General features: G+C 30.4%; 4 protein-coding genes across 4 annotated transcripts; 1 reads left to right on the top strand and 3 right to left on the bottom strand.

Annotated features, from left to right (window-relative positions):
- Positions 1-3,237: 3,237 nt before the first annotated feature.
- Positions 3,238-4,119, bottom strand: LOC129913274 (trypsin-like). Its single transcript, XM_055991863.1, has one exon. The coding sequence runs from the start codon at positions 4,070-4,072 to the stop codon at positions 3,281-3,283; it is 792 nt and encodes a 263-aa protein (XP_055847838.1). The 5' UTR covers positions 4,073-4,119; the 3' UTR covers positions 3,238-3,280.
- Positions 4,120-8,824: 4,705 nt separating this feature from the next.
- Positions 8,825-10,729, bottom strand: LOC129913263 (cytochrome P450 CYP12A2-like). The gene is made up of 5 exons (XM_055991848.1): positions 10,620-10,729; positions 10,452-10,560; positions 10,131-10,377; positions 9,952-10,068; positions 8,825-9,882 (listed from the first exon to the last, which is right to left on the bottom strand). Exons 1-5 carry the CDS (start codon positions 10,704-10,706, stop codon positions 8,865-8,867), a joined length of 1,578 nt encoding a protein of 525 aa, XP_055847823.1. The 5' UTR covers positions 10,707-10,729; the 3' UTR covers positions 8,825-8,864.
- Positions 10,730-16,325: 5,596 nt separating this feature from the next.
- LOC129913260 (cytochrome P450 CYP12A2-like) lies at positions 16,326-18,969 on the top strand. The gene is made up of 5 exons (XM_055991844.1): positions 16,326-16,649; positions 16,696-16,804; positions 16,879-17,125; positions 17,189-17,305; positions 17,365-18,969. Exons 1-5 carry the CDS (start codon positions 16,560-16,562, stop codon positions 18,389-18,391), a joined length of 1,590 nt encoding a protein of 529 aa, XP_055847819.1. The 5' UTR covers positions 16,326-16,559; the 3' UTR covers positions 18,392-18,969.
- Positions 18,970-22,222: 3,253 nt separating this feature from the next.
- Positions 22,223-24,277, bottom strand: LOC129913259 (cytochrome P450 CYP12A2-like). Its single transcript, XM_055991843.1, has 6 exons — positions 24,122-24,277; positions 23,937-24,060; positions 23,626-23,872; positions 23,446-23,562; positions 22,943-23,387; positions 22,223-22,887 (listed from the first exon to the last, which is right to left on the bottom strand). Exons 1-6 carry the CDS (start codon positions 24,203-24,205, stop codon positions 22,303-22,305), a joined length of 1,602 nt encoding a protein of 533 aa, XP_055847818.1. The 5' UTR covers positions 24,206-24,277; the 3' UTR covers positions 22,223-22,302.
- Positions 24,278-26,137: the final 1,860 nt, after the last annotated feature.

Here is a 26,137-nt window from a genome sequence, read left to right as displayed (position 1 = left end):
TCTCAAAACTAAGGTGAGTTGACATACAACCCTATAATTCTCAGCCAGCGATATGATATATGATATCAAGGTATTTTTTAATGCTGATTCCAAAAAATCTTAAATCAAGGCAATCTGACGTGTCTGAAAAAAGTTATACCTGTTTTTCATCTGTCAACCCATATTATTATAACAGTTTCAACTTACTACAGAAGAACCCTTAAAAGTTATGGTAGTGGAACCAAATTTTGCATGAAGGTTTTTATATCCATTATCATTAAGAATCAAAACAATGCATTGCAAAAAACATTTATATCTATGACAAAATGGTATTTTTTGAGAAAAGGGGAAATTTTGGGATATGCAAAATCTTGGAATTAGTGCCAATAGGCTAATTTTTTTGTTTCTATCTTTGTTTGGATATTCTATAACTTATGTCAAAAGTCAAAAAAAAATCTCATGTCCGCAAGTCCTAATTTTCCAGGTTAAACTAAAGTTAGGTGCAGATTTAAAAAAAATAATATGAACACTTTAGATTCTTATATGTATACCAACATAACCCATATGATTTCAAGGTATTTTTTAACGTTGATTCCAACAAAACCCACAAACAAATCAATCTGACCATCCCTGAAAAGTAATGTACCTACCCATATCCAAGATTGTACCAGGATGTTTTTTAGTGCATATCCCAAAATTTCCCCTTTTTCAAAAATTACCATTTTGTCATAGATATGAATGTTTTTTGCATTGCATTGTAAAATACCTTGAAATAATGTATCATATGTGTATATAACGTCTATTTTTGCTAATTTTGAAAATCAAGGGGCACGGTAGTGCCCAGCCAAGTTCTCTAGCAACTTTGGCCCTACACCCTTATTTACAGGAAACAACTCAAGCCATTTTTTACCCCCCTCTAACTTCCACACCAAAGATGCCAGAATATTCAAACTCGCTACATTTGTTGTGCTGGCCTGCCTAACCCGTAACTGACTCACTGACTCACTGACAGATCATCAAAATTATGGACAACTTCCCGCTATCGTAGAAACTTGAAATTTTACATAGTGATAGGACTTGTGGTGTATAATAAAAAAGGAAAAAATCGAAAATTTGAGAATTTCAGCCAGGGGACGTGGCAACCGCCCATTTCCGCTGAATTTTCATCAAATATTATAGAGCTGTTCTGATTATCGTAGAATCTTGAAATTTTTTAGAATGGTAGAGCTGGTAGGTTATACAAAGAAAAAATTAAAATCTGATAATTTCGGCCAGGGGGCGTGGTAACCGCCCATTTTCGCCGAATTTTCATCAAATATTATAGAGCACTTCTGACTATCGTAGAATCTTGAAATTTGGTGGAATGGTAGTTTATATAAAGGAAAAAAATTTATATTTGAGAATTTCATCCAGGGGGCGTGGTAACCGCCCATTTTCACTAAATTTTATCAAATTTTTTAGAGCACTTCTGATTATCGTAGAATCTTGGAACTTGGTAGAATGGTAAAGCTAGTAAGTTATACCAAATAAAAAATCTAAAATTTGAGAATTTTTTATAGGGGGCGTGGCAACCGCCCATTTCTGCAGAACTTTCATCAAATATTATAGAGCATTTCTAACTGCCGTAGAACCTTAAAATTTGGTAGAATGGTAGACCTGGTAGTTTAAACAAAAGAAAAAATTTTAAATTTGAGAGTTTAAGACAAGGGGCGTGGTAACCGCCCATTTTCTCTGAGTGTTCATCAATTATAGAGATTTTAACTTCTACAGCAAAACCTAGCAAAAAGTAGTGAAATCACAACAAAAACATTACTGTTAAAAAAAGACCCAAGTTCTCCTATGTTGAAGTTATGCTGGCACAAAAAGTAGTGAAATGTAAAAGTGTACCAAGTTCTAAAGCTTGGCTTTAAATTTGTATAAATAAAATGTTGATTGTTCTCTTGACAATTTTTCTTTAAATTACCAATTTTTATAGCTATTTGAAAAATTGCCAAGTAAACAATCAACATTTTACTTGTACAAATTTAAAGCCAAGCTTTAGAACTTGGTACACTTTTACATTTCACTACTTTTTGTGCCAGCATAACTTCAACATAGGAGAACTTGGGTCTTTTTTTAACAGTAATGTTTTTGTTGTGATCTCCTTTTCGCGCTTTGACCTTCAAAATCGCGACTTGCGGACATAAGATTTTTCTAGACTTTTGAGATATGTTATAGAATGCTAAAACGAATGTATTGAGCAAAAAAAATTTCTATTAGCATTCATTCCGAGGTTTACCCCTTCTTTCACCTTATTTGACTGTATTATAGGTAAATCAACGATTTTGAAAAGATAAAAAACGGAACATAGCTCACAAGCTTACAATCATGACGTTTTGACAGTGAATATGGTGACCATGTGATGGTAAAAGTTGATCGCCTGATAACATCACATGGTCAGACTTTAAAAACTGTTTACAAATTTCGTCATTCAGAAATTTTAAAAATTATCACATGGGAACCTTATAATCGATTTATATCAGTTTTTCAATGAAATCAGTGAAACAAGTGGCTTATCTTGAGTACTTATCTAATAATTTAGTTACAATCGAACTCACTTAAAGTCATGTCACATGTGTGACTATATGAACGGATTTTAAATTTCTAATTTATTTGATTGGATTGAATGACACTTAGTAAGCAGAAGAAAATTTTGTTATGTAGATTTCTGCATTGCGATAAATATCTTAGTAAAATAAAATACTCGACTGGGTGCCACGTACTTACTTTCATGAAAAAGGTTTTTTGGAATATTTTTATATAAAAATCATAAAATAAAATTTTTAATTTATTTTTATAGAAATCTAATTAAAAAAAACTTCCTTAAACATCTGTTTAAAGGGTTTTAATCGACAAAACAAATATGCAGCCTTAATTTCTCGTAGGTATAGTGAAAAATTTTTAGAAAACAGATTTTGGAAATTGTTAAAACCGTTTTTTTTTTACATTGATATATGCCATTTAGAACCAAATATAAATCGACACATAAAAATAATAATTCAAAAAAATTCATGGGTCTGTTGAAATTTTTTTTAAATCGAGAAGTTATTTGTATATACCTAATTTTTATTTTCCAGCTTGAAATGTATGGTATTTTATTGATTTCAAATCTTCCCCTATCTCTAAAAGGTTAGATTGTATTCAGCGATGGAACAATACTTTCTTGCAATAAACTGCGATACAAATACATAGCTTTTACTGAGAAAAAATGAAACAATCTTATCAAGCACTAAACTTTGTTTTATTGAAAAGTTGTCTTTTTTTATTGTTCGTTCAATTCAGCAGCATTCTTTTCTATCCACGAACGCAAATCAGCAACTGAAGAATATACCCCTGGATAGTCTTTGCGAGCGCACATATTACCCCAAGATACAATTCCAACAAGTTTACCCTCAGAAACTAATGGACCACCCGAATCACCTTGGCAAGCGTCCTTGCCACCTCCTTCAACATTAGCACACACCATTGTCTCACGAACTTGGCTGCCATATTTATATTTTGTTGATGAACAATCAGCCATTGAAACAATATCAACTTGAACTTGTTGAAGAATTTTCTGAATTGATCCAACTAAGAATTTTTCAGTACCCCATCCGCTGACAACTGCTGGAGCTCCAGTTCTTGGATTGGTAGTAGCTAGCTTGATTGGTTGAATTCTGTTGCTGTATCGAACTGGTGTGTCTAGCCTGATTACAGCCACATCGTTAGTCATGATGCTGCTGTCATAACCTTCGTGGTATTTGAGTGACCTTACGGAGACATATTCACCTCCAGACTGGTAATTGGCTGATCCCAATCGAACTTTAATTTCCTTTGGCTTAACACTTTGTAAGCAATGGGCTGCAGTTACTATTATATTGGGTGAGTATAAGCTTCCTCCACAGAAATGACTTCCACCTTTTTGCAAGGACACTTGGTAGGGGAACTTTTCAATGGTTGTTGGTTCACCCCCAACGATACGTCCACCAAAATCATCAGGCTTGTATCGAGGCTCAATTAGACCGGCCAAGGTACAGCCGAAGAGGACAAATATAACTACTGCCTGTCGAAACATTATACGCTAAAAATTTGACAACAACTGATTTCGAATAAAGTTTAAAATTAGCCTTTTATAGTTTTGACTTATTTCGAGACTGTTATCTTAGGGCTTTAAATCTAAGTCGTAGACAAAAGATAACAGTTTCAAGTTTATGTGTCAAACAATTCAACTTGAATTTAAAAGGTAAAGTAATCCCTTGTTGTCTGAGCACTCTAAGTATCAGATTTTGTAATAGTCGTAGGTATAAATCTTGACTTATAATTGACACTCGCGATAAAAATTGAAGTTTCAAAAGTTTTTCGGATTAGAAACAGAAGTGTCTTTGATTGTTTATATGTAACTGGATAAGGCCAGAAATTGTTCTGAAGTTTCTAGGTAAGTGATAGTGAAAAGGTTATTAGAACTGTGTTACGGAGAAGCGCAACTTTTGGTTTTATTTTTGATAAAGATTATAAGGTATTTGTATCAGAAATAAAACTACACATAATTGACTTGAGCGGATATTACAATGACAGCTCTGAATGACTGGGAGTGTGGAGATGGAGAGCTCATACCCTTATTTATTTATAATCAGTTTTTCTTTCAAATAAGAGAGTATTCGATTCCAAGCCGAGCATCTGGCAAAACCTCTGCCTGTCCCAAAAGTTATGCTTCTACACAAAGTTGCATATACATTTTTGGTTTTTAGTTTTCTCTTAGGGATATATTTTCAAAACTTGCGGGAAACTAAAAATCTAAAATGTAGGCAACCCTGCATTTTCTCGAAAAGGAATTTAATGTTCTTTCATTTGAAACAAATATCGATTAAATAACAGATGAGAAGAAACTTTTCCAAAAAGCCATATTTCTAAATCTGGCAACCCTGTAAGTTCAATGTTCATGTTCAACATTTGAATGTAACAATATTTTTACTTGCTCTATAGGGCAAGTATTTGTTTCGTGTAGAAAAAAAAAATTCGAGGTTTTAATCAAAACCGACATTACGATGATGGAGAAGATCAAAAAAGTGGTTTTCGTCATGCCGTCCGTCGGTCTGTGCGTCTGCGTATGTGCGTCCATCTGTACATGGAGCTAGGGCCTAAACGGATGGACGGATTTGCTTGAAACTTGGTACACATGATTTTTACGTAATTCCCTAGACCTGTTTTTTTTTATTTTTCTAATATCTCCTTTTAAACGCATATCTCCCATATAAAGTTTTCGAGGTATTGCAAATTTCTCGAAAACAACTCTAACGGTTTTGATTAAATTTGGTGTAGGTAATACTCCCTTACAAAACTGCGTTTTTAGTTTTTCTCTAAAAAAAAGGCGGAGAACGGAAATATGGCGTTGCCATTTTTCAAAAATTAACATATTTTTTAAGTTCATATATTTCATCAAAGCATAAGTTAATTTTATTCAAAATTTACAGACATAATTTTGAAGTGTCAAAAATAAAAAAAAAAATTAAAAAAGTTTTTGAAAAAAAAAAATTTTTTTTAAGTTTTTGAAAAAAAAATTTAATTTTAATTTTTTTAACTTGCAATTTTTTTTTATTTTTTTTTCTCGACACTAAACAAAATCTTAAATTTCCAATAACTATTTAAGATAACGATACTTTGAACTACAAGAGCAAGTACGTGCGACCCCCAGTCGTGCATTTTATTTTTCATGCTTGTATATCCTTCATTGTTAAATTTAAAAAAAAATTCTATTTTCATCAAGACAGTTCAATGAAAATTAAGTAATTTTTTCAAAAACTGTAATACATAAGACCTTTTTCTCTCTGTATTCAACTAACAATAAATAAAGCAAACAATTTTTGAGAAATATGAAAATAAATATTTTAAAAAAATTGAAAAAAGACATTTAAAATTTGTTTCATTATTTTTTTTTAGTTCTGAGTTTTGAGGACGATTTTTTCAAGACACTGCATTCAGTTTACTTGATTTTTAATTTACAAATAAGAATAATCTTCTGGGTTTGTAATGTAATCCTTATCACAACAAAAACATTACCGTTAAAAAAGAGCCAAGTTCTCCTTTGAAATTATGCTGCCACAAAAAGTACTGAAATGTAAAAGTGTACCAAGTTCTAAAGCTTGGCTTAAAAACTGTATAAATAGAATTTATTTTGACAATTTTTGCTTTAAATTACCGATTTTTAAAGCTGTTTTAAAAATTTCCAAGAAAACAATCAAAATTCTATTTATACAGTTTTTAAGTCAAGCTTTAGAACCTGTTACACTTTAACATTTCAGTACTTTTTGTGCCATCATAATTTCAACATAGGAGAACTTGGCTGTTTTTTAACAGTAATGTTTTTGTTGAACCTTAAATCTCTATAATTGATGAAAATTCAGAGAAAATGGGCGGTTACCAAGCCCCTTGCCTAAAATTCTCAAATTTTAAATTTTGTCTTTTGTATAAACTACCTACCAGGTCTAACGTGCTACCAAATTTCAAGATTCTACTATAGTTAGAAGTACTCTATAATATTTGATGAAAATTCAGAGGAAATAGGCGGTTGCCACGCCCGCCCCCTGGCTAAAATTCTCAAATTTAAAATTTTTCTCCTTGTATAAACTACCAATTCTACCATTTTATTAAGTTTCAAGATTCTACGATAATCAGAAGTGCTCTAAAATATTTTATGTAAATTAAGCGAAAATGGGCGGTTACCACGCCCCACAGTGTGCAATTTTACCAATCTAGCGGAACTAAATTCCTGGTTCCAAGTACACTTAATTTTTGCTATGAAAACCAGTTTAATTATATTAAATATGTATTTCTACAAGTGCCTTATTGATTTTCAGATATATATATCTAATTATAAGTCCGATATCAGGCATCGGAGTACATTATGTACAAAATAGATGGGGAAGAGCCGACATCGAGCTATCGATTTTGGGAGTTGTTTATCAAAAATATCTATATCTCGAAAACGAAGCTAGATATCGAAAAATTTTATTTAATCTTTTTGTCTTATATTATCACGAGGAGTCTAAAAAAGTAATTTGCGATTCACAAAAATCTGATTTACGATTTTTGAAAATATCGAAAATAGGTTTTTGGCCTATAAATCTGAACAAAAAAAAAAAAATATTGTATGGGGGCCGCAGCTATTCACAAAAACCTTTAACGGATTCTGATAAATAGAATATTGAGCGAGGTCCTCATCACCATTTCACGAAGGATACATGCGGATACATTTTTAAAACGCTTGACGAAGTCAGAACAAATAATTGAAATAAAGGGCCTAAGATCTTGAAACATAATTAAATTTTCTTCCATTTTAAGACTTAACAACACATTTTGCTGTGGTAACATCATAATAGAATACCAAAAAATAATTTAAAAAAATGTTTGTCCAGCTAGCTTTGATAAATAATAAAATACACAACTATTAGTTTCACTCAAAAAAATCAACTAACTTTAAATATATTTTTGCTTATTTTAATGTTATGTTCTGCATGCAGTTTTAATTTTTGTTTCTTTGTTAACATTTCATTGTATGGAATTCAACCTTTCATTATACATCAAAATATTTATATTCGGAAAACTTCGAGTTTTAATAAAGTTCCACTACACTGAGGGAAAAAATAAATTGAAGTTGACACGTCGTTGTTTCAAAGTTGAACTACTTTGATTTATGTGACTTTAAGATACGAAACCATCAAAAATTAACCGATTTTCCACGTTGATTTTAAAATGTCCATCTTCAACGCAAAATCATTCCGAATAATAGTTAAATCAATGTGGTTTTCATTGGTTTCACGTTGTTTTATGATGGCTTTTCCCTCAGTGTAGATATGTAAAATTGCACACTGTGCGCCCCCTGAATTGAAAATCTCAAATTTTTGATTTTTCCCTTTGTAAACACCAAAAGGCCCATCAACGTGCCAAATTACAAGTTTCTACGATAGCGGGAAGTTCTCTATAATTTTGATGATCTGTCACTGAGTCAGTGAATCAGTGACTTAGTTACGGTTTTTGCGATTTTTGAGGCCCTAGTTATATCACAGAAACTACTCATCGTAAGTAGCTGAAATTTAGTGAGGAGCTTGGTTTTTACCAGCTTAACAAATGAAGCGAGTTTGAAATTTCTGACATCTTTGGTATGGAAGTTAGAGGGGGATCGAAAATGGCCTGAGTTGTTTCCTGTAAATAAGGGTGTAGTGCCAAAGTTGCTAGAGAACTTGGCTGGGCACTACCGTTCCCATTGATTCTCGTATGCTTTAATCAAGTCAAAAAAGTACTCTTTGTTCTTTCTTCTTGGTCTATAATTTTAAATAATTTTATCAGAAATTCCGTCATCCATTATGTTTTGATTTTTATCGTATATTATACCCGTGACACACTGATAGATACCTCCATGGTTTAAATTTATACAACATGTGTGTCCAGTCGATACCATGGTATTGATAATAGGGTTTTAAGCGTAGTATATTATCTATACTAGAAGTGTGTCCCCAGGTATTAGCGATTATGGTGATAAGTTGATATCAGAAATAAATTAAACACCTGCAATATTGGTAGTTAAAGTATTCAAATTAATTTGGTTTTCATTTCTTTAGGAACTACCATCATTTAAGATCGTTTCGAAGTTAAAATGCATTTTCCTCGAAACTAGGTATACCTATACTTTTTGAACAAAGTCCCCTATGACATCGAAAAAGATTATTTTCTTTCGCTTTAAACTTCTGTAAACAGTATGATGAAATAAAATGAATACCTAATAGATTGCTTAAAAATTTAAATTTATGTATATAAATACAACAAGTTAAAATAGTTGTACTTTTTAGAATTTAACTGAAATTTCAAATCGACTATTGCTCAACTTCGCTAAATTTAAACTTAAGTGGTATTGCAGGTACATTTATCAATCGATTCTTAAAAGCATTTTCTGTAGAATAGTTAAACTCTAAATAGAAATTCCTGACAAGTCGAGCGACAGTAATTTCCAACTCCATTTCGACAATTCTTTTTCCCACACAACTTCTTGGTCCATGGCTGAATGGCATAAATAAAAACGGATGCGTTGGAGCATATTGAGACTCTTCACTTCGAAGCCATCTCTCAGGTATGAACTCCTTGGCCTTGGGACAATACTGCTCAGTATTCAAAAGCGCATTGTGATTGAGAATAATTTCTTGACTTTTTGGAACCTGATAGCCACTCATGACAATATCTTCTTTATTGGCCCGTACAGTTCCTCCTCCAATTGGATACATTCGCATACCTTCTTTTATGATAGCTCGAAGGTATGGCAGATTCTTCATATTGTCGATTGTTAGTAGTGAATCTTTTTGTGGTAGAATTGTACGAATTTCTTGACGCAGTTTTTCCTGCTTTTCTGGATTTTTAGCAATACAAATTAAAATACCAGCTATTGTACTACTTGTTGTATCGACTCCACCAGCAATAAGATCTTGAGCCATAACTTTTGCTACATTTCTATCAATTTTCAGCAATTTCTCCAAAACACTTTTTTCTTCGTTATCTTTTCTTGGAGTTTTGTCATTCTCAATTCGATCAATGGCTTCGTCAACGTACTTTGTGCAAATATCTGACAGATTGTCAAAATTTTTCATCTGCTGGTAAAACTGTTTAGTTTTGTAATATTTCCATATTGGTGGTCCAAAGTCCAGTACCATGGACAGTTCGAAAAGACTTCGAAGACTTTCGAACAATAATTTGGCTTCTTCATTGTTTCGATTTTTGCGAATTAGACCAAGTTGACGATTAAGTGCAATCGTAGCAACTGATTCAAATGTCAAACGATTGATTTCGTCTTCGAATGTTTCGGGCACTTCCAATGTTTTTGGATCACGAATCTCTCGAATTCTGGAAAGAGTTTTTTTTTTTTATTGACTTTCTTAAGAAGTGACCGATATTTCGTTGAAACTTACATACCTTTGAAGAAATTCATCATTGACTTCTAACATGTTGTTCAGATACAGTCTAGCATTCTTAGGTTGCATCAAAATCGGATTAACAGTACTCCGTAATTTTCCCCAATCTTCTCCGTTTCTTATTGAAATCAAATTTAACCATTAGCTTAGGTCACTATTATCAAAAATTTGTGAACTTACGATCCAACCAGTCCAATAACATCGCCATATGGATTTTTTCTATGATATTTTCTATGGTAAGTCATTGTTTCCAGACCTCGTCGATAAGGCCAATTACCTTCAGATCGCAATACAGGAAGAAAGTCATCAGCATTAAATGCCATCACCCAATTTGGTCTTCCCAGAAATCCTGGGAGAATAAATAAATCTCCGTACATCTCGCGGGATTTATTAATGAATTCATGAATTGGTAATTTGTAAAACATTCCTTTAGTAAAAAAATAAATAAATAATAATATTTTTTTAAATCACTGATTCCAAAAAACCTTTCGGAATTATTACCGCCAGGCATAAAACCACGAATAAGTTGATAGCTTGTTGGCCCCGGAATTAATTTGAACGGTTTGGCTTGTTCCCATTCTTGGTTTCTGGTGGAATTTTCACTCGAAATCTATTAAATACGATATTTATCAAATTTATTTCGTTATTTATTTATGTATTTTCAAAAACCTTTTCTACAGATTGAGTAATTGAACGCAATTGCTGCACTTGGCATAGTTGCCCAGAATTTTTAAAAACACAAATTTGTCGATACATTGCTTAGCTGAAAGTTATAGCCAAACTTAAACTAGCAGGGCGAACAAAAATTAAAATTATTTATAACAAAAATGAGAAAAGCTTTTTGAGCAATAAAGTTCAGTCAGCTGATTGTTTTTTTTTTTTTAACTTATCATTAATAATAACCAAAACAAACGAAAAAGCTCTTTTTGTAAACAAAATTATTTCTGAAATGCATTATTATTGATTACTTAGTTCTATCATTTGGTCTTATGTATTTAATTGTAAGTCTTATGAAATTGAATTTTGAATTGGGAAGTTCCGTTGTTAACTTAATCCCAAAGGTAGTTCCTTTATTTGTTTTGGTGTCTTTAATTATTCCAATTCTTCCAAATTGTTAAGCTTTAAAACGGTTTAACGCATTCATACATATAACGTACGTTATACCTACTCAAAAAAAATTACTGTATAACTGCATTTTAAATGAGAAACTGATAAAGTAAAAAAACCAGAGTGCGACAGAGTGCTGGTGTACGTTTTTTGTGTAGCAAACAAAATATACCTATACCTTTTTTAAAAATTATAATCATTTTTATCAAAAAAAAAAAACAAAACCGACTTAGATGGCTAAAACTGGGTTTTATGGTTTTTCTAATAGTTCCTATGGCCAGAACTAAACGAAATTAAAATAGGACCACATTGCAGCCACCAGCTATCCAATACAAAAAGAATTATCAAAATTGGTTCACTCAGTTAAAAGTTATGAGGTAACAAACACAAAAAAAATTAAATTGCACGACTGGGGTCGCACGTACTTGCTCTTATGGTAAAAGTTACTCTAATGTTAAAGTTTTTCATTGAACAAAATAAGGGAAGATTTAAAATTTGATATTTTCACGGAATTTCGTTAGTGGCGCAAAAAAAATAAAATCTGTTTTTAAAAAATAATTAAATGCCGTTTTAAATGATCTTTTACAAAAAACTAAGTAGTGCCATTTTATTTCTAGTATAAAAAGGAATTTTTAGAAAAAAATTTTCGAAAATCGTTAGAGCCGTTTTTTAAAAAAATAATTTTTTCTATATAAAAATTTTCTAACATTTTTCCAAAAAAAAGTTGATATGCAATTTTGCATAAATAATTAATTTACACATAAAAACAAAATTTCAAAATTTTTCACCAACTCGTTTCCAAAAAATTGATTTTTCAAAAAAAAATTTTGAAATATTTTTTAAAAATCCAAAAATGTGTTTTTTGAAAAATTAAAAATTTTTTTAAATAATGATTGTTTAAACGTTTCTGTATTTAAAAATTTGGTCGAAATCTGTTTCGTCGTTTTTGAGAAATTCATAAATCCAAAAAACCGTTCTATGGCAGGTACCGTTAATAACGGTACAAAAAATATTTTTTTTATTATCAAAGGAGGCTCTTATCTGTAACAGTAAGCAGAAAAATTTTAATCAAAATCGTTAGAGCCGTTTTTTGAAATAAATCAACTTTACTGTTTCCGTTATATGACAAGTACACCCAGAGAAAAAACGCATAGTAATTTTTAATCCGTTCTACATTGAATCAATGGTGAAAAATATATTCACTCATTTTCTAAAAATCGTCCTATGCTTAAGTTACAGTTTGTCACATCAATTTTTATAAGTGAGATGGCACAGTGGTAAAGCACAAGCTTGTCAACCCAGGTATAGCAGGTTCGATCCCCAGCGGATGCCAGTTTTACTTTTTTTTATTTTTTTTAATGTGTGAACAACTTAGATTTAAAGTGTGCTACTTTGATTCAATCATTTTCCACTTTAGGCTAAAAATGTAGTGATTTTCCATTGATTCAAAGTGGTTTCGATTGATTTTACGTTGTTTTTTTGCTTAGTGTACCGTTAGCTTTGGTCCTAAAAAAAAAACTTCAATTTCTCCTCTAGGGAATCACCCAAAACTGTTAACTACCAAGTTTGAAGAAAATCGCTTCAGTAGTTTAGGCTGTAGCTCGAGGTTCTTACAGACAGACAGACAGACAGACAGAATTGCCGGACCCACTTTCTTGGCATTCTCCATCATCGTAATGTCATGTAAAATTGTTATCTCGAGTTCGATTTTTTTTACGAATCCTAAACTTGCCCTATAGTACCTATATCGCAAGTAATATAGTACCTATATCGCAAGTAAAAATACAGACGAATTGAATACCTCCTCCTTTTTTTGGTTTTTTTTTTTTATTCATCGAAAACAACAAAACATTTTTTGATCCGCTTTTCTGGTTTTGTTTAAAAACAAATAAGAGCATTGAATTTTGAAAAGTAAATTAGTACTCAATTATGTACATAAGATTTTGGAAAAAATTAGTTTGAATTTTTTTTGTTAATTTTTTTTTTATCAAAAAATGGTTAAGTAAGTGACAAATGAGTGAAAACTGTCCAATTTTTCTCTACAGCTGCGTACTGAAAACGAAAAGCAAAACGAATTTTTTCGTTCAAGATTTCTTTATGCTATTTTTGTATGGAAAATTTCGTTTCGAAGAAAACGGTTCAATAGTATCATTACCAAAATATTATTTTAAGTATTTGACAAATGTTTATGACGTTTAACTTAATCCACAAGTTCTCAGGAGATATACATTTTTTGAAATAGAAAATTTATAAAATTAAAATGCACGACTGGGTCAAACGAACTTGCTCTTAGGGTTGAAGTTAATAAAATTTGTAAGAGCTTTTATATAATAATAATTTTTATCAAAAAAAAAACAAAACCAACTTCCATGGATCAAAAATGGGTTTTATGTTTTTTTCTCATAGTTTCTATAGCCATAGCTGAACGAAATTGACATGAAACCACACTGCAGGCACTAGCTTTCCAATACAAAAATAATTATCAAAATTGGTTCACTCAGTCCAAAGTAATGAAGTTATAAACATTAAAAAATAATAAATAAAAAAAAATACAAAAAAAATACAAAATAAAAATAGAATACCTCCTCCTTTTTGGAATAAAAAACTAATTAACTAATTTTTCATATAAGTATATGTAGGTTTATCATTAAAAAAAAAAAATTAAATAAAATTTGGATGCCATTTTGAAGAAACTACCAATCAACATCTAAAACCAAAATTTCAAAAAAATTCAATATCCAGTTTTCGAAAACTTGATTTTTTTTTAATTATGTAAACGCTTTTGTATAAAATCATTTTATAGCCGTTTTTGAGAAAATTTAACATTTTATATGACAGGTACCGTTAATTTCGATCCAAAAAAATTAACTTCAAAAAAGCCTCTGGAGAGTCCCCAAAAAATGCTATAGTTGATATATATATTAGGGCGTTCGTTATTTTTGAATCAAGTTCCTAAGTTTAAAAACTGTTTCTAAATAGTAAAAAAAAATCCCCTAATTTGTTCATGTTTTTATTTTGACGCTAGATGGCCACCCAAGAGAGTTAAAGTTTTCTCTCATTTGAAATAGGGGAACGGGTCGTTATTCTGTATTCCAAAATTCTGTATGACCAAAATTCTGTATCTGAAGAAAAAATTCTGTATGAACAAAATTCTGCATTCCATTATTCTGCTTTTCTATTATTCTATATCCAAAATTCTGTTTTTCAAAATTCTGCAAATCCAATATTCTGCTTTTAAAAATTCTGCAATTCTAAAGCTCTACATTAAAAGATGTCCCTCAAGTAAGCAGAGCAAGTATCCCAAAATTATATCAAGTGCTCCCCTACTTTTGGAAAAACTTAATGTTCTGCTAACTCGATTTAAAGTTACCAGAAAATGCCTTCAACTGTTAGTAAAAAATTCGGGTTTGGTATAATATTTAGGTGCCAAACAAAAATTCAAAAAAAAAAAAAAAAAAATTTTTACAAAAATAATTTTTTTTCTGTGATATTCGAAAAAAAAATTTTTTTTTTAAATTATCTTGAATAATTTAGTGCTTAACTAATTTGAGTTAAGTACCCAATTTTTTAAAAAAATTTCCGTGATTTTCCATTGAAAAAAAATATTTTCATTTTCCATACAAATTCATGTTCTATAATGAATGTTCGACTAATTTGAATTAAGTGCTCCATTTTCCGATGAATTTTCCGAGATTTTTCATTAAAAAAAATATTTTCATTTTCCATGTTTTTTTTTTTAAGTTGATCTTTCTTCGTTATTAAACATAAAACCATCGACACACAATTTATCCTTTCCTTTATTAGGTTTTAATGATTTAATATTTTCCATTTTTCTGAATTAATTTTATATCAGGATTAACTCATAACACTTAACTTAGCTGTCGAACGCAAACTGCTTCAAGGTTCTGCATAGAAAATATAATAAAATGCACGACTGAGGTCGCACTTACTTGCTCTTGCAGTTCAAAGCACTTTTATGTTAGTCTACTTGTAGATTTTAAAAGCTGGCTCTTAATTAAAAAAAAATTAATATTGGGAAAGAGCCGACATTTAGGGCATGAAATTTTTTTTTTTGTTGTTTGACTTTTTTGAGAAAAAATAAAAATGCAGTTTTATTTCCACTGCTTTAAATATTACGTTTACAAAGTTTAATCAAAATCGTTAGAGCCGTTAGGCTGTGGAAATGTGTACAGATGGACGCACAACCGCACAGACGCACAGACGTACAGACGCACGGACGGAATTGCGAGACCCACTTTTTTGGAATTCTCCATCATCGTAATGTTGGTTTTGATTAAAACCTCAAATTTTTTTTCGACACGAAACCAATACTTGCCCTATAGAGCAAGTAAACAATCTGTAATCCAAAATTCTGTAAATGATAACAGAAAAATTGTTTTGATAAATGAAAAAAGTGCGCACTTTTTTCATTATCAAAACAATTTTTCTTTTATCATTTACAGAATTTTGGAGTACAGAATTTTGGAATACAGAATTTTGGAATCCGAATTTTGGCCCATACAGAATTTCGACCCCAAATCCTTGAAATAGGTATATGTATGTTGACTAATGATACCATTTTTTTTTAGATATAGTCTTATTGTACAAATATTTGATGAGGTTCTTTTCTATATTAAACACCCTTTTCAAAAAGGTATAAACCATTTTTCTAGGACTAGGGGTTTAGTCAGGACATTCATGTCTTTTTTGGGTCTACCAATTAAACCAAGCATATTTTACTAAAACAAGCATACGAGTAGCATGAAAAATAAAATAAATCCCTATTTCAAATGAGAAAAAAATTTAACCCTCTTGAGGCGCCATCTAGCGTCAAAAATCTTAAAAAAATTAGGGAATTTTTTTTTTTATTATTTAGAAACAGTTTTCCACTTAGGAACTTGATTCCCGAAAAAAACCTAAATAACGAACGCCCTAATATATATACATATAGTTTGAATTACCCAACCTGTGGCCACAAGCCTTAACCGCCTAAGTCGAGATAGGATTTTTTAGAGATCGTCTCACTAAAATGCTTGCCATTTATTAATTTGCTGCACTATCAGCTGAAATTTTTCTTAACTCGACTTAGGTTGTTTTGCCCTAATATTTTTTCGAATCAAATAAATTATGCGAGCGCAGGTTTACCCTAGGGAGGCAATATAAAATCGTTAATTCCTCGTTTTCCTATCTCGACTTAGGCGGTTAAGGCTTGTGGCCACAGCTATATCGCAAGTAAAAATTGTAAACTTCAAAGTTTTCAGTAGATTTTTACATTTCCTAGAGCGTATAGAACTTTGCTTATTGCAAACTCGCGACAATCAGAATCTTATGATGCAGTCGTGATAAAATCTATAGAAGCTTTTTTCATTCATAATAATATTAATATCAGTTAGTAAAATTTATGTTTGCACAGAGCTTTTTTCCCTATTTCAATAAATTGAAAGGTCTCTAATGTAGACATTTCTATTCTGTTTGTTAGTCTTGTCATAACCTAAATCTACTATGTACCGACAAGTTTGTGTTTTGAAAAATAATTCTTCGCAACTATGCCAATTACAGCAATTGCGTTCAATAAGTCAAACTTTAGAGAAGGTAATAGAAGGAAAAAAATTTCTTGTTTCTAAATAATTTATTCCAGGTCTCAGATGAAAATTCAGCCCGAAAGCAGGAATGGGAACAAGCCAAGCCATTTAAGGCTATTCCAGGGCCAACAAAATATGAATTTATTCGTAGTTTTTTCCCAGGCGGTAAGAATTTGGTTGTAACTCTGACTTTTCGATTATAAAAATTATTTCTTCCTTGTTTTTTTTTTTTGTTCAAGGAATGTTTTATAAAATGCCAATTTATGATTTCATTTATAAGACCCGTGAAATGTATGGAGATTTGTATGTCCTGTCAGGGTTTTTCGGAGGACCGAATACCTTAATGGCATTTAATCCGGATGACTTTCTAACTGTACTTCGAGCTGAGGGGGTTTGGCCACATCGAAGGGGACTTGCAACAATGAAATATTATAGGACAGTTCATAGAAAAGAAGAATTTGGAGATGTTATTGGTCTAATAGGATCGTAAGTTCAAAAGTGATATGAAAAAATTGATTTCTGTTATGAAAAATATTTTTTTTTTCTAAGGAACGAAGAAGATTGGGGAAAATTACGGAGTACTGTTAATCCAATTTTGATGCAACCCAAGAATGCCAAATTGTATTTGAATAATATGTTGGAGGTCAATGATGAATTTCTTCAAAGGTAAGGTTAAACAAAACAGTTTCTAAATTCGAAAATCAGCGAAAAACAACTTTTTCTAGAATTCGAGAGATTCGTGATCCAAAAACCTTAGAAATGCCTGAAAGTTTCGAGGACGAAATCAATCGCTTAACTTTTGAGTCTGTTGCTGTGATTGCCTTAAATCGTCAGCTCGGTCTAATTCGCAAGAATCGAAATGATGAAGAAGCCAAATTATTATTCGAAAGTCTTCGAAGTTTTTTCGAACTATCACTCGTACTGGACTTTGGACCGTCAATATGGAAATACTACAAAACGAAACAATTTCATCAGCAAATGAAAAATTATGATATACAAAGAGAAATTAGCACAAAATACATAAATGAAGCAATCGAAAGAATTGAAAATGATAAAACTCCAAGAAAAGATAACGAAGAAAAAAGTGTTTTGGAGAAACTGCTTAAAATAGATAAAAAAGTTGCTAAGGTTATGGCTTTAGATCTGATGACTGCTGGAGTTGATACAACAAGTAGTACTTTGGCTGGCATTCTACTTGCTATTGCTAAAAATCCAGATAAACAAGAAAAACTACGTCAAGAAATTTGTACAATTCTACCACAGAAAGATTCTCGTCTAACAATCGACAATATGAAGAATCTACCATATCTTCGAGCTTGTATAAAAGAAGGTATGCGAATTTATCCAATTGGTGGTGGAACAATACGAACAATCAAAGAAGATATTGTTATGAGTGGATATCAGATTCCGAAGGGTCAAGAAATTATTCTCAGTCATAATATTATGTTGAACACTGAACAGTTCTGCCCCAAAGCCAAAGAATTTATTCCAGAGAGATGGCTTCGAAGTGAAGATTCTAAATATGCTATAATGCATCCGTTTTTGTTCATGCCATTCAGTCATGGACCAAGAAGTTGTGTGGGAAAGAGAATTGTCGAAATGGAGTTGGAAATAACGGTTGCAAGACTTGTCAGGAATTTCTATATAGAGTTCAACTATTCTACAGAGAATGCTTTTAAGAATCGATTGATAAATGTTCCTGCAATACCACTTAAGTTTAAATTCAGCGAAGTTGAGCAAAAGTTTAAGTGAAGAGTATTTTTCAGTACAATGTTTTGTTTCATTTTAATATCTATTCTGTAAAATCTATACATTTTTAAAACAAATTATTTTAATTTGGTAAATAAAATCTCTTAAGAGAAAAAATAAAAGGGAACATAAATTAACATATTGAAAACTGTACGTAGATGTACTCAAAAGAGTCCTTAGAAAACAATTCAATTTTTTACTAGACCCCCATTTTTTAATTCAATGAAAATACAAATTATTTCAAATAAAACTTTTTGTTTTTTTTTTCTTTAAATATAATTAAAAACAAAGTTTTTCTGCATTATCTATTCAACTATCAAGTGCAGGTGTATTTACATGTATTCAAAATATTTGAATAACATCAAGTGTTATTTATTGATAAGCTGATATTATTTATCATATTCTGATACCAATCGAACAAATGTATGATGAAATATTCAGTAAAATATAATTGTTATTGAGGTACCTACCATTAAGTTAGCCCATGATGATAAACGCTATCAAAATTATGCACAACTGAGTAACACGTACTTGCTCTTATAGAAAAGGTTGCTTAGAATGTTACAGTTTTTTATGGCATTAATAAAATAAAAATGTTAATTTAATTTTTTTTTATAATTTTATAAGAAATGTAAAATACCTAAGTATTAAAAATTGTTTGTAAAATAATAAGAACACCTACATACATCTTAAAACTGAAAATGCCATTTAATTTCTTGAATAAAGGCTTGGCCACACCAAACGGTACATGCAGTAGCGGTACCGTTACTTGTATGAAAAAAAATTCCAAACTGACACATCAACGTTCAGATGTGTAATTTTTTTCATGTACGCATGTACCCTTTAGTGTGGATAAACCTTAACAAAGAATTTTTAAAATTTTTTTTTTTTTTTTTCAAAAATTGTATAAACAATTCTATTTAAATACCTAGTTTTTTTTATAAAAATTGTCAAAATATATTTTCTATTCTATTCTGAAGAAATTACTATTTGACACATAAAACCAAATTTTCAAAAAATTGATTTTCAAAAAAAATGTTTGATGCTTTTTTAAAATTGCAAAAACAATTTTTTGAAATTTTTTTATTTATTTTACATAAATTGAATACTTTGTTCAAAAAAACCAAAGGTTAAACATTTGTATTTAGTTGGGCTAAGAAATGCCTGTTGGTAGTTTTTTTTTTTTTTTCTTATTTTTAAAATTGAATCCACTTTCGTCTTAGCATATTCGTTCCGAAAAATACTTGAATCAAAGTGGTTTTCGTTGATTTTAAGTTGTTTTTCCTTCAGGATAGTGATATTGTAAAGTCATGTTTGATTTTTATTGCAAGTTCGAATTTTTAAAATTAATCAAACCTAACGAGATAAGGAATTTCTTAAAAATATACATTTTAAAATTTCGATAATTTGAAACGACTTTTTCAAAACTTCTTTGATTAAATTTCAAAACATTGAAAATTAATATTAACCAACAAAAGCACTTCATAAACCAATACAATTCATGCAGTATACCATTTTCATCTGTATAAGTAAGGAAAATTTAGAAAACAAAAAATTTGTTTAGTGAAAACTATATGTTTCTATGTCTTCTAGTTTTCGAGAAAATTGAAAAATTATTTTATCAGATTTTTCTTTTTTCAAAATATTTTTTGTTTTTATTTGTTTTTATTTTTCAATTTTCTCAAAAACTAGAAGACATAGAAACATATAGTTTTCACTGTTCGATAAGGAATCAATTGAGGCAGTTTTCTGTGTGAGTAATTTTTTTATTAAAATTCACAGCCTGGACACAAATAGTATAAAATGAGTTTTAAAAAAAAAATGTTCGCCTATTTTTAACTTTGAAATCGATTATTTCAAAAACTATTGGCTTTAATACCATGATTTAAAAATTAAAATTAAATGTACAATTTTGCCTTTCGGAAATGGTATCATTTATTACTGTAAGTGTTGCCGTTGTTTTTAAATAATTTTTTTTTATTTTGATAATTTTTTTTTAGAAAACTGCCCCTCCCACCTAAACGGTGGGACGGTGAACTCCTCTACAAAAACCCGTTATCAAATTCTGGAGCCCAAGTTATCCTACTGCGTGTCAAAACAACATTTTTGTTCTATACCTAAAAGTTCTAATTTCTGTATCTGGGTTGAAATCGTAAATTTTTTTTTCTAAGCCGATTTTAAACAGATTTTCATAAAAATACCTCGTTTGATTTGGAAATAAATATTATTTTAGAATATATTTTTAAAACAGCATGTTGTTGTTAATTTGATGTCGAAGTTGGGTAAATGAGGAAAAAAATGGAATTTTTGAACTTTGATAGCTTATAAATTCTAGGTGGTTTAACCGAGTTACATGTTTTATACATTGTTGTATGTTTATCTCCTATCAGAAACAATAAAAAAATCAAAAATGGGTAAAAATTTGATGAAGCTAGAATTTTTTCAATGGGTGAAGGTCCAAAAAACCGTTTTTTGCCCCTAACTTCAGATTTTGGGGGTGTTAGGGACTTTTTAAATACCGTTTCGTAATCAGTGCGACTAGCTCTACAAAACGTTTTAACCCAATTAGTTTTCATAAAAAAAGCAAAACAATCAATCTCTTTTCTCTTCTAACGCGCGCTGGTCATCGGCAACACATCTTCACAGGTGTTTTGAGGTATTTTTCAAGTTTTTCAATTAAAGATTATATAACTTGTAGAGCACGTACCGTTATGTGTGATATATTAAATGAAAGGTAATATTATCAGCAAGCGTATTAAAGTTAAATAAATTTGTTATATGCTCTAGACCAAAAGATATAACGTGTTTAGAAAAAGAACATCTTTTCATCATTATCTCAGAATTTTGAATTACCTATCTACTGTATAAATTTCATTTATCTATCTATAAAAACAAAAAAGTTATGATCAATTGATTTTTCGTGTCGCTTTTTCGTTTCATCTTGTTTCAAGTCACTACGATACTAAAGAAGTTTTCACTTCAAAAATATTTTCTTATAAGAATGGTACATTTATTCCAATATTCGTTTTTAAGGTTTGAAGATTTTTAAAAATTTACTATTTTAAAAATCTATTTTTGAATTTTCTTATTTTTACAAAATATCCAATGGCATTCAAAGATGTTGAAGTTATTTTAAAAAACAAGTTATACATTTTTTACTTACTTATCTTCCTTATCTTATAAAATTTTATATAAATTTTAAACATTCTTAGCAACAACATGCGACTCATTCATGCGTTTAACTTTCTTCAAGTATCAAATATACACAAAAAATGTGTTAATCTATTTTTGAATTTTCTTATTTTTACAAAATATCCAATGGCATTCAAAGATGTTGAAGTTATTTTAAAAAACAAGTTATACATTTTTTACTTACTTATCTTCCTTATCTTATAAAATTTTATATAAATTTTAAACATTCTTAGCAACAACATGCGACTCATTCATGCGTTTAACTTTCTTCAAGTATCAAATATACACAAAAAATGTGGAACACATAAAATGTCGATCACAGTAAATTTGAATTCCAAGAAAAAGATCAGTTTAATGTTCTTTGTTGCTGCTATACACACGATTTAATTGACCAACATGGACCATGTTCATAACTGCAATTTAATGCCTCCATCGTTTTGTTGGAACCACCGCGAAAGATTATACCTTTTCTTGTAAACTGCATCTTCGACCATAAAAATTACATCAAACCTCGAACGCAGCTGCAAATTCGGAGAGATTTCAATTAACAAAACGAGTTTTTTTTTTTGTTTTGCAAACTTTCGCTAGTATAAGTAACGATGAAAAATAAATCTCAGTTGATGATGACATTCTTAATGCAAAAAAAAGTCTCGTAAACAATTTATTATCCTAAAAATAGCCTTATGTAATTAATAGATATTGTTTTTTAACAACAAAACAATCTAATTTTCCATTTCAGTGAATTTAAATTTCAAAGGAATAATTGGTCTCGCTATAAATTGAGTATCAAAAGCATTTTCAATAGAATAATTAAATTCAATATTAAAATTTCTAACAAGTCTCATAATCGTTAGTTCCAATTCCAAATCAACAATTCTTTTGCCAGCACAACTTCTAGGTCCAAAACCAAAGGGTAAATAAACAAATGGATTCACTTCATCTGCTTTAAATGCATCTCCTTCTTCAGTTCGAAGCCATCTTTCTGGAATGAATTCCTCAGCTTTAGGGAAATATTTTTCTTCTCTCAAAATGATATTATTTCCCATAGCTACGTCAGTGTTCATTGGAACTTGATATCCATTCAAAACCATATTCTTTGGTAATGATCGAACTGTTCCTGGTCCAATAGGAAATAATCGAATACCTTCTTTAATAGAAGCTCTTAAGTATGGGAGATTTTTTAGACTTTCAACAGTTGGGACTGAATCTTTTTCGGGGAGAACCGATAAAACTTCTTGACGTAATTTTTCTTGTTTGTCAGGATTCTTTCCGATTCCGAAAAGAATTCCTGTTAAAGTTGTTGTTGTCTGGAAGAAGTTTTTAAGAGTTTTATGAGTTTTTTAAAGCTTTCTAAGTTCTTACCGTGTCAACTCCTGCCAACATCATATCCATTGCCATTACAATTGCTACCAACTTATCTTTCTCTGCTAACTTTTCCACAACACTCTTTTGATAGCTGCTATCTTCTGTGGAATGTGGATTTTTTTCCATGCGCTCTAAAGCATCTTCAATGTATTTTTTGGTAATTTGAAACATTGTCTCAGAAACCCTCATCATTTTATAGAATTTTGGAGTTTTTATGATTTTCCAAAGCGAGGGCTTTATATCCAATTCATAAGCCAAGTCAAAGAAATCCCTTAAACTTCGGAACAGAGCCTCTGCTTCAGGGGAATCACGATTGCGTCGGATCAGACCAAGCTCTTGATCAAGAGCTATAACAGCTACAGACTCAAAAGTTAGACGATTGATTTCATCAACAAAGTTACCGGGCATTTCGTTAGTTTTTGGATCACGAATTTCTCGAATTCTGTTGTTGGAATAAGTTGTTTTTGAGCTCAATGAAAGTTTGGAGACTTTTACCTTACCTTTGAATAAAATCTTTATTAACTGGTATCATTTTGTTCAAATATTGCTTAACGTTCTTCGGTTGCATTAATATTGGATTAACAGCTGTTCGAAATTTACCCCAAGATTCACCAGAACTGAAAAAAAAAAATATTTCCCTTAAAAAAAATGTTGACAGTATTTTTTTCTAGAAAGCTTACGTCATTATAAGCCCCTCATTTCCTTGAAAGTATTCCTTTTTGTAGACATTTCGAAAATAAAAAGCTGAATCGAAATTTCTTCTAGCTGGCCAAATGCCTTCATTTCGAAATACTTCTCGAAACATATTTGGATCAAAAGCCATTAAAATTGGTTTCTTTCCGAAAATTCCGGGAAGTATCAAAAAGTCTCCATATTTCTTTTGGAGAATATTGAAAAACACTTTAACTGGTTGTTTGTAGAAGGCACCTTTTAGAGATAAAATTCTGTAATAAGTTTTGAGTATAAGATGGTAAATAATATTTTTGGATACCTCCTGGCATGAAGCCTCGAACAAGTTCAAATTTTGATGGGCCGGGAATATCTTCATATGGACGTGCATTTTCCCAATCGGTAGTTTCTGTGGAGACTTTATGTGGACACTCTGCAGAGTTAGTCTTATTATAAAAATAAATCCATTAAAAAAGAGCACACTGACAGGAATCTTTAAAAACTTACTTGGCTTTCAATATTTCTTCTAATCGACTGAAATAAAATTGAGGGAATATTATTAGTTCTGTTTGATAAACACTTGGACAACATCTTGCGAACTTGCCGACACGATCGGTATTATTATACTAAACATGTTATTCGCATAGTGCCTTTTGATTGTTTTTGTTTATCCAAAGTCCAAACTTGTTCGGAATGCAGAGGCAGCTGTTGTGAATCTCTCTATGAACAGTTTCATTTGTGTTAGTTGATTAAAAGCTTTAATCAAATTAAAAAGAAATGTTTTTTCTTGTTATGAAAGCTTTTTATTATTATTATTTTTATTTTTTTTATTTTATTTTTTTAACAATAAAGATAATTATTATTTGTTTTTGTTTGTATACATGCATTCAATAGCAAGCGGTAAAGAAATTAAAATACAAACGATGTAGTTATTTGTTTGTGAATAATTTTTTTGTTAGATTTTAAATTTGCTATAGTTTGATATCGGCTCGAAAGTCTAGTAATTGTTAAGAAGAGAATTCTATCACTTATATGTGTTTTTTTTTTTCTTTTGTTTAATTAATTCTGTGTTACCATTATTTGAAGCCTTTTTCTGTTGTTATAGATGGGCAATAATAAGTCAAAGTGAAGTAGTTTCTTCCCTTAAAGGGCTTCCAACAAATGAAGTAGTAGTAACTTGAAAATAATATAAAAAAATTTATTTAAAATTAAAAAATTCTCTAACATTTAAAAAAAAAAAAAATTGGAATGCAAATAAAAAGGAAATTTTAATTAACACACATAAAAATTATGTTTCAAAAAATTTCGTCCATCCGTTCTCAAAAAATTGATTTTTCAAAAAAAAAAAAACTGAAATTTTTTCTTAAAAATCCAAAAATTATTTTTTTGAAAAACCGACAGGAAAAATCAATTGATCATAACTTTTTTGTTTTAATAGATAGATGAATGAAATTTATACAGTAGATAGGTAGTTAAATAAATTATAATTGTGCAAAATTTTAATTAATTTCTTATTCAAAATTCTGAAATAACGGTGAAAAGATGTTCTTTTTCTAAACACGTTATATCTTTTGATCTAGAGCACATAACAAATTTATTTAACTTTAATAAGCATGCTGATAATATTACCTTTCATTTGATATATCACACATAATAGTATGTGCTCTACAAGTTATATAGCCTTTAATTGAAAAACTTAAAAAATTACCTCAAAACACCTGTGAAGATCTGTTGCCGATGACCAGCCAACAGTGTAGGAAGTACCGTTTGAAATTTCGACATGGTTGGCTTTAAAAAAATTCTTACTTTTTTTGTAGGCATGGTAGAAATATGATTGAAGCATCATATAAAAGGTGAAACAATAATGATATAAAATTTATTATAGGTTGTCATTTAAAAAGTGGATTAAATGGCGTTAGAAGAGAAAAGAGATTGATTGTTTTGCTTTTTTTATGACATATAAAAAGAAAAATGATTTTTAAGGTTTCACTTCAACCAGTGGCGTATTGAGGGGGGGGCTCAAGCTTCCAAGACAATGTTATTATTTAGCTGATTTCTTCATAATGTACATGATTAACTGAAACTTGTTCATAAATCTTAGAGATTTAGAGGCAGTTCAGATGTTTGAGCCCCCTCCAAATTCTGAAAAGGGTGTTTGTTTGAGTAAGGGCCTTAGCTGAGGTTGAGGGTTGGGATACATTTTTTTTCGGATTTTATTCCAATTCGGAATTCTTCAAATCTTTTTTTTTTTCGGTATTTTGGCGTCGAATTACATCACCGTTAAATTTTGTAAAACTTCTTATGCAAACTCTAAACACCGTATTTTATCGTCTTCAGTATATTTACTTTTTTTCAAAATAATATTATCTCATAGATAATAGAAATTTTTGGTATCTTAAAATCTTAGTGGTCATCATAACTAATGGTTTCTTTAAGAAAATTCCAGTTTGCGCTTCTGAAAATTAGTTTTTCAGACTTTCACGTTCTGCATTTCACTTTTTGCGCATTCATTTGCCGATAGTG

The sequence above is a fragment of the Episyrphus balteatus genome, chromosome 3 (assembly GCF_945859705.1).
Source record: "Episyrphus balteatus chromosome 3, idEpiBalt1.1, whole genome shotgun sequence".
Taxonomy (NCBI): Eukaryota; Metazoa; Arthropoda; class Insecta; order Diptera; family Syrphidae; genus Episyrphus; species Episyrphus balteatus.
The sequence above is the reverse complement of the archived record's forward strand: the minus strand, read 5'-3'. Positions and strand labels throughout refer to the sequence as shown.